This window comes from Schistocerca nitens, chromosome 6, assembly GCF_023898315.1.
Source record: "Schistocerca nitens isolate TAMUIC-IGC-003100 chromosome 6, iqSchNite1.1, whole genome shotgun sequence".
Lineage (NCBI taxonomy): Eukaryota > Metazoa > Arthropoda > Insecta > Orthoptera > Acrididae > Schistocerca > Schistocerca nitens.
The window spans coordinates 244,846,737-244,866,089 of record NC_064619.1 but is presented as its reverse complement, the minus strand read 5'-3'; the positions used below and the strand labels follow the sequence as shown (position 1 = coordinate 244,866,089).

The following is a 19,353-nucleotide window of genomic DNA, read 5'->3' as shown; positions in this document are numbered from 1 at the left end:
CAGTGTAAGATTTCTCGTCTGTTCAGATTCTTTGAGTGCCCTTTCCTCTCTCCAGTGTTTGTACCCCAGCAGATAAAGAAACCCAGACTATCCAGGACACCCTCCTCCAATTACAGCAACTGGGGAAGGAGGTGTCTTTCTGTTGGGTACCAGGGCACACGGGAATTCTGGGGAGTGAAAGGGCTGATCGAGCAGCCAAGGAGGTGTGTCGTGACTGTCAAGTCTTTCAGAGTGCTATCCCCATGCATGCCCTCACCTCGCTATTGCGGTGTAAAATCCTGTGTCGCTGGGAACATGAGTGGCTCGAAGTGAGCGACAACAAGCTCCGTGTCATCAACCCCACAACTCGGCTGTGGCGTACTTTCTTCAAGCCATGTCAATGGGATGAGGTCCTCCTTACTCGTCTTCACATTGGCCACAGCCCTATAACGCATGGATTTTTACTCCGGCGTGAGGACCCTCTGATGTGTGGTGCTTGTAGCAGGCAGATCACGGTGCACCACATTTTATTGGACTGTATTTTATTTGCTAACCAGCGCACTGCAGTGGATTTGCAGGCGGATCTGCAGCCTATTTTATGCAATGATCAAATGAATGTGGTTCAAGTTTTAAAGTTATGTGAATTGTCCCACGTTTTTAACGACATTTTGGGGAGAATTTTTAATGTGTCAACAGGGTGGCTGACTCACCTAAGTTTTTTGTAAGTGGTCAGCCAGTCACATTTCCCTATGCTGTTCTTTAAGCTCTTCTGTGTTTTGTTTTCCCTCTGTTTTAATTTCTTGATTAGCTGTCTTGCCTCCTCATAGGTTTTAGTGCATGTGGGAGTGCCTGTGCGATAGAGTATTTGTGTTGTCATTTCGTGTGCATGCGTGTATGACAGTTTTCGCTCTTATACAATGAACAGTGAAACGTATAGCATCGATACTACCAGATTCAGCCATGTACGATAAAGTGGTATTCCAAAGACGCATTTTTCAGGAATAAGCTAATAACATCTGTATATCGCTGCACACGCACCCAATGTATGTCCACCTTCAATGCCAGTTGACATGTTGGGTTGTTTAATAAGTATTTCCCATACAAATACATTCTAAATGCATATTCTACATATGCTGATATATACATTCTTTTAATTTTATTTATCTTTTAATACTGTGTTGTATTTGAGCGTTTTTTTTTCCCCAAGCTGTAACATTTTCAGAGTTAATTATTTTATATTCAAAATTGTTTGCACATTATTGTTGTAACATTATTATAAATCTGTATAATAATGAGGTAATGCAGAATTGTTCGGGTAAAAAAAAAATGTTAAATGCACTTTTGCATACCAAGCAAGACGATTTCAAAAAAATGAACTTTTCAAAAAAATCTTATTGCATCTTGGTAACATACTTTAAAAATGATAATCTTTTATTTGAAGTGTATTTTCGTATCTGTCTCCGTTTTTAATGGTATTCATTCAGAAATATTAAACTCAATTTTTTTTCAAGGGGATGTTAACCCCTTAATAATCGTATGGACAAAAGTATAAAAAAATGTGTGTGGCTTATTTTGTCCTACCCTACCCTACAACATATTCAAAGCCGATCAAATCCATGTAGGTTTACTTGTAAGAACAGTTCAATGCACATTTTTAAGTGCTTTATACTGAGAGCTTAATCAGTTGCAATGGAAAATCACTGAGATGTGTGTCGTTATCATAAAGAATAACAAACAAATATCTGCATACATTTCATAGTAAAAAACCTGATAACAATAACTATAGTGTTTGGAATTCAGAGACAAAAGTGTGACATAAAAAACCCTAATCGTAACGGCAACTCTTCTTCAATAACAAATTATAATTTACCAGAAATGTTGGATAAAAATATCTTTAATTTGACATAGTAAATGCCTAACAATGTACAAAATAATTACAGAAGATGACACATTCTGGAAGGCTTCAGAAGTAAGAAAAAATTAAATAAAACTGTATATTTAAAGAAAATGTTTTTCTTCTCAAATAATTATTCAGCATCATTTACACATAACTTCAAACAAAATACAAAATTCACTCTGATTCAAGCAACAGCTTGAACAAATAAGTCATTTTACTGACAGTTTTCCACTTTACATAAAATAATTTCCCAACAAAAGATGTTGCACTTTACATTATGTACAATACATGGTAGTTTTCTGACATTGCAATACAAAAATAATACGAATTCCAATACAATTATTTCCAATTTATATCTTTGTACATAGAAAGTGAAATAAATTAACACTTCTACAATACTTGGATGAAAGAGTAGATTTATCCATCTTCTGAAAAAGTAAATGTTTCAAAGAAGCATGACGAGTGCCAAACACTGACTAATTTTTTTTTCCACTCCGCTACAACTGTACAGCTCGCACCTCATGCCTTGCAATGAAATGACAAAACTTGGTACAAAAGTGCAATAGGTAAAATAGTCGACAATATTCACATTATTTTGAATAATCTCTGTGCTTGTTACATATAGCTGAAAAGATAGGAAACCAAAGAACAATAAAAGCAACTGAGGAATATGCCTCAAAATTTACTGATTGTTTTCATTAACAACTCTGCTCACAAGAAAAACAAGTAATACTTCTGCCTGTGGCAAATTCAAAACTTTCCACAATCTCTGACAATTGTACATTTATTTAATTAAGTAGATTCCAAAATAAAATGTATTATTTTGAATCTCTTCCCATTTAATGATATGTGTTCAAGGTACCACAACAGTTTGATATCAAATGGATCATCTAGTGCCAAAGTGCCTAAGACTGGTGAAACAAATTCTCAACAATAACATTTCAGTGACGCATCCACGAAGTTGTAGATTGTAATTTCTAATATTCATACAGAATTTCTCAACATAGATAGTAAATGACCTAAAAAGTAAAATAATGGAAATTTCAGCCTAAGTTAAATAATGGAAATTTCAGCCTATGGAGCAGCCAGTTGCAAATGGAAAGGACGGAATGGGATGCGTATGGTATTGTGTTGTCATTTCAGACACTGTAAGATACAGTAATGTAGATACTAGGCAGTGCACTGTTGCACAGTGAAATCATATTTATGGAATATTCTGTCATGCTTGGATAAACATAAATTAAGCTCTCCATCTAAACACGCCTGGAAGGCCAAACCGTACCAGCTGACTGCCGTGTCATCGTCAGCTGACAGGTGTCACTGAATGTGGATATGGAAGGGCCTGTGATCAGCACACTGCTTTCCCAGCTGTGGTCAGTTTTTGTGACCAGAGCTGCTGTTTCTCAACAAGTAGCTCCTCAACTGGCTTCTCAAGGGCTGAGTGCATCCCACTTGCCAACAGCAATCAGTAGAACCGAACAATCACCCATCCAAGAACTACCCAAGCTCGGCGGTGCTTAATTTTGGTGATCTGATGGGAACCGGGTTACCACTGTGGCAAGAGCTTTGGCGGAGGAACATATTTAAAACTGAAATGTGAAGTATTAATACTCCAATACTTTATGTATCAGTTTTTAATAAGTGACTTTATATTATTTTGTCACAATACTGTATGCTACAAAGAGCAGCTGGTGAGCCAAAGTTGTAGTGGGAAACTGAAGGAACAAGCTGTTCACAAATCAAATATAGTTTCTAACCAAAGCAAAAAATTTCAAATAACAATTTGGTCCATGGAATCCACAAACAGCTGGTAACTAATGACTGACAACTCTCTTATTTAGAAAGATCTACTTAAGGATTACAGTTCTGGTATGGTTGTTTGAAGTATGGTACCAACCATTTACGCCAATGAAAGTGGGTGTGCAGGAAATGCAGGGGATTATAGTTACACACACACACATTAGAATTACTCATGGATTTATCAGCACTGTATTATGATAAATTTTTTTCTCTTTGGGCAAAAGTGATGCAAATAAACAAAAACTGCACAAAAATAAAGGCTGTTATGACCTTGTAGGTGCAACAGCATTAATATAAAATACTAATAACATGATGAGTCCAAAATAAACCCATACATTGTTCTTTTTTTCAGAAGTTTTTCTGATAAAATAACATACTTTGAGAGAAATCAAACATTATGAACTCAATGTGACAGGTCAATGCATTTGTCATTATGTTCAACAAAGATATAAATTAACTATGAGTATCACATTTAACTATCACTGATCTGTCACACCAAATAGTAAATTAAAAAAAGAGAAATGATACCTGCAAGTATTTAGAATGGCAGGTATGATGACTACAGGAACATAGTGAAATTTTATTGTCATTGATAGAAGTTTGAATCACACTTTATTCAAATAGTCATTTTAGTTTCCAAACTGCCTATGGATTGTTTGTAAATTGTTTGTCATGCATGGATGGATAAAGGAAAAATTTTGAATTACTTTACTGTGTTTTATGGAGGCACCAAACTTATTTCCCAACAGTACTGTTCTTATTTTCCATTTGCAGAGAATGCTCTTTCAATATAAAGGAATTCTAATAATAACAAGTAAAACCTCATCTAGGTGAAATCATAATCAACAAATGGAACACACTGAGCACAGAAGGATCTGATTTGTGCCTCCCTTTTTAAAATCTGCGACTCCACTATGATTGGTAATCTGTGATTCTTATAATGGATTCTGTCATTTGATGCTGTTATTGCACTAATTGGCACTAGATACAGTTATGTGATTAAGTAATGCCAGGCACATGGCAGATGTTACACGGTCAGCGCACAGCTACCTCTCCTGATGTGTGCATTTGTAGGTATTTTACACTGACACTCCTGTTTTGTAGCTTATCTTCAAATAAAACTAATAAATACATATTAACGATTGCAAGGTACCACAAAAATTTTAAGCACTTACTGATACAAGACATGGCACAGATAGTCCTGCTTCATCCTCAATGCAGGAAATAACTTCTTTTCTTTCACTTCACAGAAGGATAACATTATAGAACACAAACAACACAAACTGGCATTTTTGAAAAATTTTGATCACGTTTGCATAAAACAGTTAACTTCATTAACAATGCCAAAAGCAACTTACGAAATCTGGAGGAGCAATGTTTTTGTTTCTCTCACACACATTCACACATACTTTTCACAGCACAATAACCTGTTTAACAGGTCTTCGTTGCAGTATTGCACATTAATGAATTACGGTTCACAGACAGACCTCTGTTTTGAGGATTTTCCCAGATATCTAACAATCAGAATTTCACAACTTAACGCACTTTATTAAAACACAGAATCCTGGGGTCCCGACGTGGAAACTGTCGTAATCGTGCTCAGGTCAAGTCACAACATTCGCACAGGCACACACTGGGAAAACAGCCAGCAAACAGGGTCAGGAATGGCATCGTGTTTCGCTCATAAATCATAAATGTAAATGCAAAAAATGACTTTAGCTGACACTTCAGAGGCACTCATTCAAAATTGGTGCTAAACATGTTGAGGTCCTCAAAAGAGGAAGCTGCACCCTGATCGAGCATCTGCAGCATGTCATTGAGCTCGTGACCGCCGTGTGTGTGGCTCCCGGGCCCGGCGCCGCCTGCCGAGCTGCCGGGAGCTCCAGGGCCGCCAGAGCCGGGGCCTTGACCGGGGTCGGGGCCCTGACCACCACTAGGCTGTTGTGGTTGCCATCCCCACATACCTGAAAATGAAACACGTATATATACATATATACTGAAATTTAATTCCAATAAATAACTAATTGTATGACAAGTGCATGTTACTGTGGAAAATAAGGAATTGTAGTACTACAATTAAACTATGCATTAATGAACATGCTATTAAAAAATTTCTCTTTAAATGAAGATTTTCATCGGTTCCAGTGAATCTGTCATGAGAACAAAGTTACTGAAACTCATCTTTAAACAACTTTGTTTGTGAGAAATATCACTTTTGTGGAATTAATACGACAAAATTAAAAATAATTTTGGTGTATTTTTAAGAGCTGTTCCATTTACTTTCAAACAGGTAAAATTAGATTCTTAGGAGATCAAACTGCAGTAATTAGTTATCTGTTCTTTTGGCCGATAGTTCAATCATAGTTTCTTTGTTGTTAATTTAAAGCTTCCTTTTAGCAAGTTCACTGATAATCATGAAAACGGGAGCAGTAAGAAGAAAGAGTTTTCTTATTACTGACAGATGGACCACATACTAAAAGGTAGATTAATTTCTCCAGAACTTTATATGTTTCTTCTACTAAATACTCAAGTTACCCGCAACCCCTGGAACAGAACATAATTCACTCTGTGAAAGCAAAGTACAGAATGGTTGTTATGCAGAGGTCCACAAAATTTCTGGAGGAAAAGGAAGTAGTGAAAATGACATTTTATAGGCTATTTCATAACAAGAATCTAATGTTACCACATATGTTTTAGCTAGGACTTTGTTTTATATGAAGACAGCATCCTGTCTTCCAGATCCTAGATGTATGTACTTGAACTGTATGAAATGCTTTCAAGGGATTGTGCTGAAATAGATAATGGTGATTGTGGAAAAGCTTTGCCAATACCAACCAGCTACTAAAGGACTCAATACTCGCTGGAGCTATTTTTCCTCCTCCCATGCAAATGAGTGAGTTCTTGGTCAGCATCAATCAGCTGGAGCAACAAATCCTTTTAGCAATTCACAATGGAGGATGGAAGCAAACCAATATTCTCAATTTTTAAAAAATATGAAAGACTCTGATTATTTTTCCTCAGCTACTCTAGCAATCGTGTTCATCATGCGCCATTTCAAAATAAAGCAGTTTTTGAATGAAACAGTTCCTTCTTCTAGATCACTGCTTTAAATCAAGGCACCATTTAATGATTACATATGTTCCACGAAAAATGTGTGTTGCCAACACCACATTAGTACATGCTGAGGTCCCCCTGGGAAGCTGAGGACTATGCTGAAGGTAGAGGACCTACTGCCACAAAGGCCTCAGCCGATGGATCAGACTGAGTGTCCCACAACGTCGCATCTTCCCTATCCACTCCTAGTCCTACCCTACTGCCTGACCCAACCCAAGGTGTGATGCGATCTGCTGAGGGGTGCGTGGCACATGGGAAGATGTGTCGCAAACGGAGCCTCAGGGATACTGGGCGATCTCCCTGAGAAATTAGCCTTACACCGCGCGGGGTATTCGTGGTGTGGACCTTCTAGATCCCCAAATCTCGTGGGACTGACATAAACACGACTACAGAAAAAGAAACTGAGGGGCAAATTGAGACCTCAGATACCCAAACATCGGGGACTGAACCGATGGAAGGCATTTCCACTAATGAATCAGGGTCTAGACCTGAGCCGGGAGTGGGAACTGTAGCCGAGAAGCTAGACCAGATTAAGATCAAAGGCTTGTCTGGGGCCCAAAGGAGGAAGCTACTCAGGGAACAGAGGAAAAAGGAAGGAAAAGAATGGCTTCCAAAGGGACTAGAACCCAAGACTCCCAGGAAAAAACTGTCTCAGGTTGAAGAGGACACGTAGACCCCCACAAAGTCAAAGACAGGTAGTAAGTGGATAAGGGAGGAATCAAAGACTCCCTCCTCCTTGGATAAGCGAGTCCAGAAAAAACCGAGGCAAGAAATAGGGAAACAAATGGCTCAGAGCAGTATGGGACTTAACATCTGAGGTCATCAGTCCCCTAGAACTTATAACTACTTAAACCTAACTAACCTAAGGACATCACATACATCCATGCCCGAGGCAGGATTCGAACCTGCGACCGTAGCAGTCGCGCGGTTCCGGACTGCAGCGCCTAGAACCGCGTGGCCACCACGGTCGGCAAATAGGGAAACAGACCTATAGTACTGCAGTCTCGGTTTTTAGGGTGGCATTACCGTATTTACTCGAATCTAAGCCGCACTTTTTTTCCGGTTTTTGTAATCCAAAAAACCACCTGCGGCTTAGAATCGAGTGCAAAGCCAGCGGAAATTCTGAAAAAAGTTGGTGGGTGCCGCCACAACTTACTTCTGCCGTCGAAAATATGTAGCGCTACACAGACGTGCTTTGTAGGCACAAAGATAAATACTGGCGCCAAAACCTCTGCGTCAGTAAATAAATTTAAAAAAAAGGTGGAAGACGAGCTATTTTGAATGTACTACGAAAATCCGACTGGCAAGACTGTTTGGGATGTTTGTCAATATGGCTAACTCTACGTTCTGAATTTTTTCCTATCTGTGAGAAGAGATGGTTGCTATAATAGGAACTTTTATAAATTGTGAATCACATGCAGTATTCTCGTCACCATAAGAATAATACGCATATAAACATTTTGCCATGTATTGTTTCATGTTTGCTGCTACCTCATTTAAATCCAGTCTGCCTAATAAACTACGAAACTAGAGTGAGACAACAGCAAACGCAGAAGAATATACATATCATGTCATGTTTATATTCGTATTATTCTTATGCTTAATAGAGATACAGTCAGAAATGAAGCACAGCAATTGACTAGATTTTTAAATCTAAGATGACTCTAATTTCTGTGTAGAATGTAATGTACTAAAGAGGCGCCTGCAAAGATTTTCAAACGGAGAAAAATTTTCGCTAAACTCTCGTTCAGAACATCTTCTATCATATGCAGTCTATTATTTGGTGCTTGTTGATCATTATCAAAGAAAGTAGCAGTGTAAGTAACAACTAATAGCAGTTTCTTGCCATTGTTTCGCTAATGAGATCGGCGGTAGCGCGCACAAAAGCAAGCCATGCCGCGAGCTGCGACAGGCCGTAAACACGCACAATCAGAATGCGACAAACAATGCATGACACAGTACAGTAACGCATTTTCAGCTTAGAGTGACGTAAACAAAGAAAACTGCGCTTATCAGATCAAAGAAAAATAAGCTATCAATTCAAACCAGACGAAGCACGTGGAAAAGGAAGGGTACCCGTATAAATACGGACGGAGCGCCTGACGCATAGCAATGGCTACCTGGTAAAGCTTAACTGCTAACTTACAACTCGAACCAAACTACTGTAGCTGTATCGTCATTTATTCGACCTAAATTGTGTCTCATATTACAATGGACCAACTTTGTTTCGATTTGGAAATGCGGCCTATAATTTTTCTCTCCCCTTGAATTTCGAGTCTCAAATTTCAGGTGCGGCTTAGATTCGGGAAAATATTTTTTCCTTGATTTCGAGTCTAATTTCTCAGGTGCGGCTTAGATTCGAGTGCGGCTTACATTCGAGTAAATACGGTAATCCAGGAAGGTTATCCACTGGTGGCCATCACCTTGCAGCAGGAGGAACTAGTACAGATGGCCCTCTTTGAAAAGGTTGGGGGGGGGGGGGAGACGTTGGCCCAGGTCCCAACTTGGGAGGGTCTATCTAGAGCGTGGTGCACTCAGTTTTGTCTGAGAGGGGGTGCACACAGTAGAATGGCTCAAGGACAAGGTGCCCAAGATATCCCCGTCGTAAGATGCGAAGCTGCTAGTCAAGACGACAGCGGAGCTTCTTAAGACCGCAAAGATATCATTATGGGTACCCAAGATCCTTAAGGAAGTCTCTCCCAAGACTCTGTTTGGGAAAATAGGTGATCAGAACCCAAAAGTCCTGACAGAAGACTGGAGAGTGATTAACCAGAAGGTAGCTCCGGAAGGACGAACCCTGGTGATGGAAGTTGGTGAGAAGTCCCTGAAGGCTATGCGGGAGCAGGACCTGAAACTGTTTTTAGGGTTCTCGCAGGTCACCGTCAGGGTTCTCGAAGATGGCAGTAAGATGGAACCTGGAGGTGCTGCAGATTAATCTGCAGCACAGTAAAGGGGCCTCTGCTGCCCTGAGCCGCTGCCTGGGGAGACAGGAAGTGGACGTGGCCCTGATACAAGAACCCTATTTATACAAAAGGGGTGTATCGGGCCTCGGAGGCACTGGAGGTAAGCTGATCTATGCTAGGAATCTACGAAACTCCAAAACATGCATCTATGTTAGACATGGCATTTCTTTCATGCCAATGATGGATTTCAGCTCTAGGGACCATCAAAATGCAGCAATGTAAGGAAGGTATAAATGAGGGAAATTATTTTGGCCTCAGCATACCTTCCTTACGAAGACAGTTCTCCCCCTTCCCTTGGAGGTGAGGAGACTGGTAGAGACTTGCCATTGGCAAGGTGACCAACTGCTGGTGGGGTGTGACGCCAATGCCCACAACCTAGTGTGGAGCAGCAAGGACACCAACAGTAGAGGTGAATACCTTCTTGAATTCCTCTTACCTAACAACTTAAAGAGGTCCTGAATAGGGGCAATGAACCTACATTCAGGACTAGCAGAAGGGAAGAAGTAATTAACATAACATTTGGTTTCATGACGATGGGTAGCTATGTCAAACAATGGCATGTGTTGTTGGAGCCATCCTCATCGGACCACATTTACATTAAATTCAAGGTTGAAATGGCAATCTAGACAGACCATGACTTATAGAAATCCCAGCAAGACAGACTGGGAGACATATAGGAGGGACCTTGACTTAGGCTTATCAGAAATTAAAACCATGATAAGGAAGCCATTAGAATTTGAAGAAGTAGCAGAGGCTTTTACCTCTGCCATAGTGACCTCATATCAGGACAACTGCACAAATAGGAGTGTTCCTTGGTGGAATAACAAATTGGAAACACAAAGAACACAGGTACGGAGACTGTTTAATATTGCAAGACGTAAACGACAATGGGCTAAATATTGTGAAGCCCTCGTCAATTACAATCTTGCAATAAGACAAGCAAAGGAAGCATGGGCTTAATATTGTGAGACCCTTGTCAATTACAATCTTGCAATAAGACAAGCAAAGGAAGCATCCTGGAAGGCGTTCTGTGAGGAAGTGGAAGGCACGGCTGCACAAGCCAGACTTCACAAGATTCTCACTAGAGTACCAACTAATCCAGGAGGTACATTGAGGAAGGAGGATGGGGAATATACAAAGACAGTACATGAGACGCTGGAATTGCTCCTCAAAACTCACTTTCCTCAATATGCTCTGCCGGATAAAACAGACCAGTATGTGACCTCAGAGAGACAATGGTTCTCAGACACTCGAAGAGAGGACTGGGAATCGGCCAAGGAGTGTAAAACTTCAACAAAATCCAGTGGGCAGTGGGAACATTCCAGCCGTTCAAGTCACCTGGCCCAGATGGAATTTTTCCAGCTCTCCTACAACAGGCAGGAGGAAAGCTTATAAGAATCCTATGCAGGCTATTTAGGGTTAGCTTAGCAGTAGGAATCATTCCCAATAATTGGAGGGCAGTGAAGGTTGTCTTAATTCCAAAGCTAGGAAGAATTGATCATACCAAGGCCAAGGATATGAGACCAATCAGTCTGTCCTCCTTCATTCTCAAAACATTGGAAAAACTGGTTAATGTATATGTTGTGGATAGGAGGCTAAGTAGGGTCCCTCTACACCAACACGCATACCAATCAGGTAAATCATGTGAGACAGCTCTCCACCAACTCATTGGGAAGGTGGAAAAAGCACTTCATTTCGAAGAAATAGCCCTCTGCATCTTCCTGGATATCGAGGGGGCCTTTAGTAACATGACCTTTGATTCCATGGTAAGGGCAGCAGAGATGCATGACCTGGGGACCACCATATGTAGGTGGACCAGAGCCATGCTTAGTGGAAGGAAGGTAGAGGCTACCATGATGAATGAAAACATGGTAATTAAGATCACTAGAGGCTGCCCACAAAGAGGAGTTTTGTCTCCTCTATTGTGGAATCTAGTGGTGAATGAACTCATCGAGGAACTGAATTCCAGACAATGCTTCTGCCAAGGATACGCAGATGAATTTGTCATAGTAACTCTTGGCAAATTCACTGACACAGTCAGGAATATCGCACAAGGAGGATTGGACATTGTGCAAAAATGGTGCATTAAACAGGATCTGAGAGTTAATCCTAAGAAGACTGTTGTGGTGCCATTTACGAAGAGATTTATTCAGCATGCAAGTTGGAATTTAAAGCTCTTCAATGAAACTATACCTGTGAAGGGGACAGTGAAATATTTAGGGGTAACCTTGGATGAGAAGCTAACTTGGACCCCTGATATTAAGAGTATCTGCTCCAAGGCAAAAAGTACTTTAGTGAGTACTAGGAGGGCTTGTGGCAAAAACTGGGGCCTAAGCTCCAGGGGTATGCCCTGGATATACACTACAGTGGTTAGACCTAGGATTTCCTATGGGGCCCTAGTGTGGCGGAAAAAAGTAGAACAGTGGGTTGCTGCTAAAGAGCTTGCTAAGGTGCAGAGATTGGCCTGCTTAGTCATGTTGTTGTTGTGGTCTTCAGTGCTGAGACTGGTTTGATGCAGCTCTCCATGCTACTCTATCCTGTGCAAGCTTTTTCATCTCCCAGTACCTACTGCAACCTACATCCTTCTGAATCTGCTTAGTGTATTCATCTCTTGGTCTCCCTCTACGATTTTTACCCTCCACGCTGCCCTCCAATACTAAATTGGTGATCCCTTGATGCCTCAGAACATGTCCTACCAACCGATTCCTTCTTCTGGTCAAGTTGTGCCACAAACTTCTCTTCTCCCCAATCCTATTCAATACTTCCTCATTAGTTATGTGATCTACCCATCTAATCTTCAGCATTCTTCTGTAGCACCAAATTTTGAAAGCTTCTATTCTCTTCTTGTTCAAACTATTTATCGTCCATGTTTCACTTCCATACATGGCTACACTCCATACAAATACTTCCAGAAATGACTTCCTGACACTTAAATCTATACTCGATGTTAACAAATTTCTCTTCTTCAGAAACGCTTTCCTTGCCATTGCTTAGCCATAACAGGCAGAATTAGCAGCACACCAACTGTTGGAATGGAAGCCATGCTGGATATGCCTCCACTTCACCTTTGGGTTAAGATGGAGGCAGCAGCTGGGGCATACGGACTTAAAACTGGCCAAAACTGGGTCTCATTCGGATATCCAGAATCACACACTAACATAGTGAGTGAAGTAAGTATAGGTATGGCTGGGGAAATGCCTACTGACTATATAGTAACTCCCAACTGCTTCGACAACAAGCTTTACAACATAATAATTGGAAGTAGGGAGCAGTGGGAGAAAACAACACCGTACGGGGGACATCGTTTGGTTCACCGATGGGTCGAAAACAGATCAAGGCGTTGGGGCAGGGTTGTACGAGGTTCAGCCAAGACTGGAGAGCAGCATCTCTCTAGTGAAACTGGCCTCTGTATTCCAAGCTGAATTTACTGAAATCAGGGCAAGTGTGGAGGAGAATATGAGTAGGTGCTACAATGACCGTAGCATCTACATCTATTCAGACAGCCAGGTAGCCCTGAAATCATTGGCAGCTTCTGCAACAAGATCTAAGATTGTTGCAGATTGCAACAGGACTCTGGTGGAGCTAGGGGGAAGCAATAGGGTGTGCCTAGTATGGGTCCCTGGCCACTCAGGGATCTGTGGCAATGAACAAGCCAATAGATTGGCTAGGATTGGGGCAACAACTCCATTTATTGGACCGGAACCTGTCTTGACAATCACCAAGGCTATGATCAAATTAGAGCTACAGAAATGGCTTAGGAAACAGCATGTAGGATATTGGACCAAGGTCCATAAACAAAAACATGGTAAGGTAATGATGCCCAAGCCATCTTTTAAAAGAAGCTCTGTAATCCTGGGATTGAACACGAAAGAGATCAAACTCATGACTGGACTGATGACCGGGCCATGAGAACTTCAAAAAACACCTACAAACAATGGGCATAATGGAAGAGGACCCTAAATGTAGGATCTGGGATGAGGGTGAAGAAACTGCATCACGCCTAATCTTTGAATGCATTGCATTGGAGAGTAAAAGATACAGAATCTTTGGGACAACGAGACCTGAAGAAATTGTGTCTAACAAAAAACTGGTAAAGGGACTCCTTGCACTATTTAAGGGCACTGGCTGGCTTTACTAGATATACACGGAGATACCGCACAATAAACCTAGTTTCGGTGCGGGCAGTGGTGGGTCAGACCTAAGCTGTTTTAGCTCTCCTGTTAAAATCAATCAATCAATCAGTTAAGCTGTATTTTAACTTTTAGCAAATGATTAACTTGTGAGGCACAAGTACTTACAAGGCTTAAAAATAAAATAAAATACTGAATCTACATCACTCTGGAAGTGTACTTTAGCCAAACCATGGTTTAAAGAAACAAACAATGGAAAGTTTATGTCGAAATATCAACAATATTATGAAAAGGACAGACTGTTGCTCACTGTGGTAACGAGCAAATTGCAGCTGTCAAGCAGCTTCCGCACCAGCCGCCAGGGGTGCTGTGTTTTCTAATAAGTTTATTCCCTGCTGTGAATTTTTGTGTGTCTCGTATTTCTGTGTGTCATTTTCTGACTTGATTCTGTCACTCCAGGTTAGACTGGTAATCACTTACTGACTTCCTCCCAAGTATTTGTACATTCCAGAATGATTTACCTGTGCAATAGTTTACCTTAAGAGTTCACATTCCAATCAATATTTGACGATCAGTAATAATTTCTGTGCTCTCTGTTCACCCTGTTTGTTAAATACAGTTGCCACAATAAAGTATTTTGTTCCAGTAAACCTTGTCATAGTGTGTTCACATTGTGCAATGGTCAGACAGTCCAAATTGAGCTGTACTCAACAGGACCAAGCCTGATAAATCACTGTAAAATTCAAATTAACCTTTGGGTAGAGGACAAAGTTACCCTCTTCACTTCCCTATATACTACCCCTCCAACCATCCACCACAGCAATGTGCAACTAACACAACGTATCTGGGTCAGGAGTCCCAGCACAAGTATTCATCTTCTTCCTTTGTTACTGCTGCCCCTGCTCTCTTACACACGTACTCCACTAGCTCTGTCACACAGTTATAGTGACAATTTGTGCACAGTCACCCAAGATACCTTCTTCTGAAGAGGAACACCTAATGAAGGGATCTGACTAAATTTCTACTGAATTGCTGTGTGTATGAAGCACTGCTGCTTTGTCTCTGACAAACGTTACTCACCTGCCGCAGATGACGTTGGAGCGTGGTAGGCTGCTGCCCTTGCTTGGCCAGGTGCTAGCTGAGTATATGTAGGTGCTGTCGGAGCTGTTGGACCACCGGGAGACCGTGACGGACTCAGCTGGCCATACTGATAACCTTCAGCTTGCTGTCTGAGGCTCCATGCTGCAGAAGGGGCAGGAGCAGCTGCAGGTGCAGGGGCAGGACTAGCAGCTGCAGGTTTACCGACACGGCCAACGCTGGCCACAGGGGAAGCGTACCCGGCAGGTGAATGTGAATGTGAGGTATCGTATCCTCCGTAAGCACTACTCGGTCGCTGCTGCTGTTGCTGTTGTGGGCTTGGACCTACTGAATATAATATTTTTCATGTGAACTTGTGCTTAGAAAGAAACAACAGATATTACTGAAACAAATTACATGAAAACCCTTTCAAAGTTAATAATCCATAAATTACTAACTCTCTGGTTTAGATTTCTATTCATCAAATATCGTCAGTTCTTGTTATATAATGTCTCAATTCAATCACTTCAATTGGAGATTAAAAGAGCTCCTGCCTATTAATTCCTCTGTAACACTATGATAATAAACTGTATGTTTATGATATTGGCACAACATGGTAACATAACTTCCTTTATAAATATCATATGCAGAAGTATTATTCCAGTGGTACATATCTTGGATCTTTAGAAGTTCAGTACAGCACTGAAGTTTTGGTATGGTGTCCACTTGTAATTTATAGCTTCTTATATTTGTGTGTGATAAAACATTTCATGGAAAGTGGAATTTTTAAAGATGTGGCTAACACTAACAGCAGTAAATGAATGTTTCCTTCCAGGGCTCATTAGATGAATTACATTAAAACAAATTTCATTTCCTTCAATTTATTGAAAAACTTCACCATTTTACTTTAATTTTTAAATACAATATTGTATGAACTGAGACTAATGTATGAGATCTGCAACTAATTAACAGAAACAAAGTATGTGCCACTTCGTGCAATGCATTTCGTTCCTTATATGCAATGATGAACATCATGACACATACTTACTAAGGAAATATTAAACCTTGCTTTATTAATCAAGTATCACAATAAGTGGCTAAGAGGAATCTTCTGGGATGAGATATACACCACTAAAAAGAAGCATCTGTTAGAAATTACACTCATACTTATAAAACATACAAACTACTAGTCACTTCAATTTTTGTTCCTAGTGTTGTATTTATGAATGCTACAGTTATTTTCGAACTGTTCTTGATTCTTTACAGCATGCAGCCCTTTAAAGTCACAGGAAAGTTATACATCAGTAAAAAGAGACTACTTACTGACTAGCAGAGAAGCAGAGGTGGGACACACAACGCCAGGATTGCAGTCTAGCAAGTGAAACATGGTAGGTGTTGCGTCAGGTGGAGTAAGCAGAAGAAAGAGGCATGAAGCAGGAGGTGGAGTTCATGGCAGGAAGCTAGCAACTCTGAGGGAGACAGCAAGTGTACAGGATAGGAATGCAGATGGGACAGGTGGTAGGTACATGGGCTAGGCATGTGTCACATGGCCACCGGAGCCTGTCAGTCAATTTGATGCACAATGTAGATTATGTAGGGTGTGGATTGGGAAGGAGTAACAGGACAGAGGAATGGAACACTACTCGACAGAGGGTACGGAGCCGGTGAGTTAGTGGAAATTGTGGGCAGGATGATTACGGGAGTGATTGACGAGTTGCGAGGATAATTCCTATCTACATAGCTCAAACAAGCTAGTGCTGGAGGGGAGCATCCATATGGCACAGGTTGTGAAGCAGCCATTGAAATCCAGCATGTTGTGCTCAGCAGCATCTTGTGCCACTTGGAGGTCAACTCTTTTCTTGTCCATAGTTTGGTAGTGGCCAATCATGGTGCACAGCTGGTTCATGGTCATACCCACATAAAACGCTTGTAGAAATCGCAGCAGAGGTGGTATATTACATGGCTACTTTCACAGGTGGCCCCTCCTCTGATAGGATAGAATAAGCCTTTGACAGGACTGGAGTACAATGTGCTGGTTTGGTGAATTGGACAGGTCTTGTAAATAGGTCTTCCACATGGATATGACCCCTGAGGAAGAGTGAGGGTGGAAAAGAATGCTATGTAGGTTGAGTGGGCATTGGAATACTGTTTTAGGAGTGGTGAGAACAATCATGGATGGGAACTCTCTAATTTCCAGGCATGATGATAGATAATCAAAGTCCTGGCAAAAGGCATGGTTCAGCTGCTCCATACCCAATTGATATTGGGTGATGAGTGGGGCATTCCTTTGCAGCCAATTCTTGGGGGTGATGGGAGGGTTAGAGGTGTGTGAGACAATGGTGCAGGAATCTGTTTGTGGACTAGGTTTGGGAGTAGTGCTGTCTGTGAAGGCCTTTGTCAGACCTTCGGCATACTGGCCAGGATTCTCGTCACTGCAGATATGCTGTCCATGGGTGGCCAGGCTGTATGGGAGCGATTTTTTGGTGTGGAAGGGGTGATAGCTGTTAAAATGAAGGTACTGTTGGTGGTTACTGGACTTAATACGGACAAAGAGACGGATGGAGCCATCAGAGAAGTGGAGGTCAACTTCCAGCAAAGTGGCACGTTGGGTTGGACAGGACCAGGTGAAGTGGATGGGACAGAAGGCATAGAGATTGTGGAGGAATGAGGACAGGGTGTCTTGGCCCTGGGTGCACATTGTGAAGATATCATCAGTGAATCTGAACCACAGAAGTGGTTTGGAGTTTGATTGGACCTGATATATTTGTCTTTGGTATCACATGATGTGCCTTCCATGTGAATTAGACACAGACATGTGTTCTGGCTGATCAGTGCATCTAAAAGATAACTGGTGCAGAACACCAACAACACTGCATGTTTCTAAGAGTGGAATTTTATGTCAGGGTTCTGCAGCTTTTCACAATAGTAAATCAATGAACTATTATTCTGATAGCTGCTAGGAAAGTCACTAAAATGTTACTTATTTTTTACTGGACATTATTTTCCTGTGTTTTATATGCTTTAATACCAGCTCTTGCTCTTTTGGCTTTGAAATAATATCTTCCTGTACGTGGCCCATATCTCATTGCAGTGACTATAAAGGCATATTCCCTCCAAATCATTTTGTAGCATTGAATGCACTTCATTACACCTATTCCCAATACTTACCTTGGATATGAGGTGCTGTTGTCATCATATGTGGATAAACCTGATCTGCAGCACGATGAGCACGCTGCAAACTGTAATCAAGCCCAGGGCCTGGACCTGCAGACTGGTAACTGGTGACCTGATCAGTAGGGTCTCCAGCTGTGTTATCAGCCTGCCCATGTAGTGACCTGCACAGAGAGCAAATGCCCAATCATGTCTGTGTTCCACAATATCAGCCTAGATGTTACTGGGAGGAAAAAATGAAGCCAGTATATTAAGTAAAACATATCACCATGCATTTCAAACCTCAGTTCATAATCAAGCAAACATTAAAAATACATATTATATCATTATAATACGTTTAACGTGACATTTTGCTGGTTGTTACTGATGTTGCACTCCTAATAACTGTGGTACATTTTTTGTCAAAAAATGAAGAATAGCTGTAGAGCATCGATTATCCAAACTAAATAAGGGACATAGGTGTTCAGAAAAATAATTTACTTGGATAATCAAACTGTACACTTACATTTACCAATAAAAACTGCATATATTTACAACATGGATCTCTTTTATTATTACAAAGTGTACAATTGAAGTGTATGTAGTACAGCCTAGTAAACAAAATATGTAATGTATTTGCATTTTCCATGTTCAGTACAGACAGGGTAATTCCGTGATGATATTACAAACTTTTGGGATACGAAAAAGAGTAAATGTATCAGTCTGAGGTAAAGGAACCTGGTCCAGATATGACCAAGTTGAAAGTTATAAGTGGAAATCATTCTGTTACCTCTGACAGGCAACCTCTTTTACTACAAGCTCTTTACTTACCATACCCAAAATGTGGTAAGCATGGACCATAACTAGATAAAAATGACATGTAAACATGGGCTCTTAAGTGCATACTTTCAAGAGCTATGAGCACTTGTTTATCTTTGCTATTATGAAAGACATCTCTTCTACTGAAAAAGTCCTCATAGCTCTAAACACATGCATTTTACAGCCCATGTTTACAAGATTTTTTTTCTTGTTTTGATCCATACTACCTTCTCCCAGGATATGAAAAGCAAAGCGCTTACACTAAAGAAGTATCAGAACAAGTTTCGCTTATAATTTTGAACTCATTGTTTCCGGACCAAGCTCCCTTACCTAAAGTTGATACATTTATCCTTCTCCATCATCACGGAAAGTTTGTATTATCAACATGGAATCACTCTGCATGTACAGGATTAACACTTATAAA

General features: G+C 40.8%; 1 protein-coding gene across 4 annotated transcripts in view; it reads right to left on the bottom strand.

The window, feature by feature from the left end:
- Positions 1–1,916: 1,916 nt before the first annotated feature.
- Positions 1,917–19,353, bottom strand: part of LOC126262212 (aryl hydrocarbon receptor nuclear translocator homolog) — a 566,087-nt gene continuing 548,650 nt past the window's right edge. For all 4 annotated transcript variants that reach the window (XM_049958644.1, XM_049958642.1, XM_049958641.1 and 1 more), the window contains 3 exons: positions 18,129–18,295; positions 14,964–15,308; positions 1,917–5,640 (listed from right to left, as the gene is read on the bottom strand). In XM_049958644.1, coding sequence (XP_049814601.1) covers positions 5,414–5,640; positions 14,964–15,308; positions 18,129–18,295 — 739 coding nt within the window. In that variant the 3' untranslated portion in view covers positions 1,917–5,413. The remainder of the gene's footprint in view (positions 5,641–14,963; positions 15,309–18,128; positions 18,296–19,353) is intronic.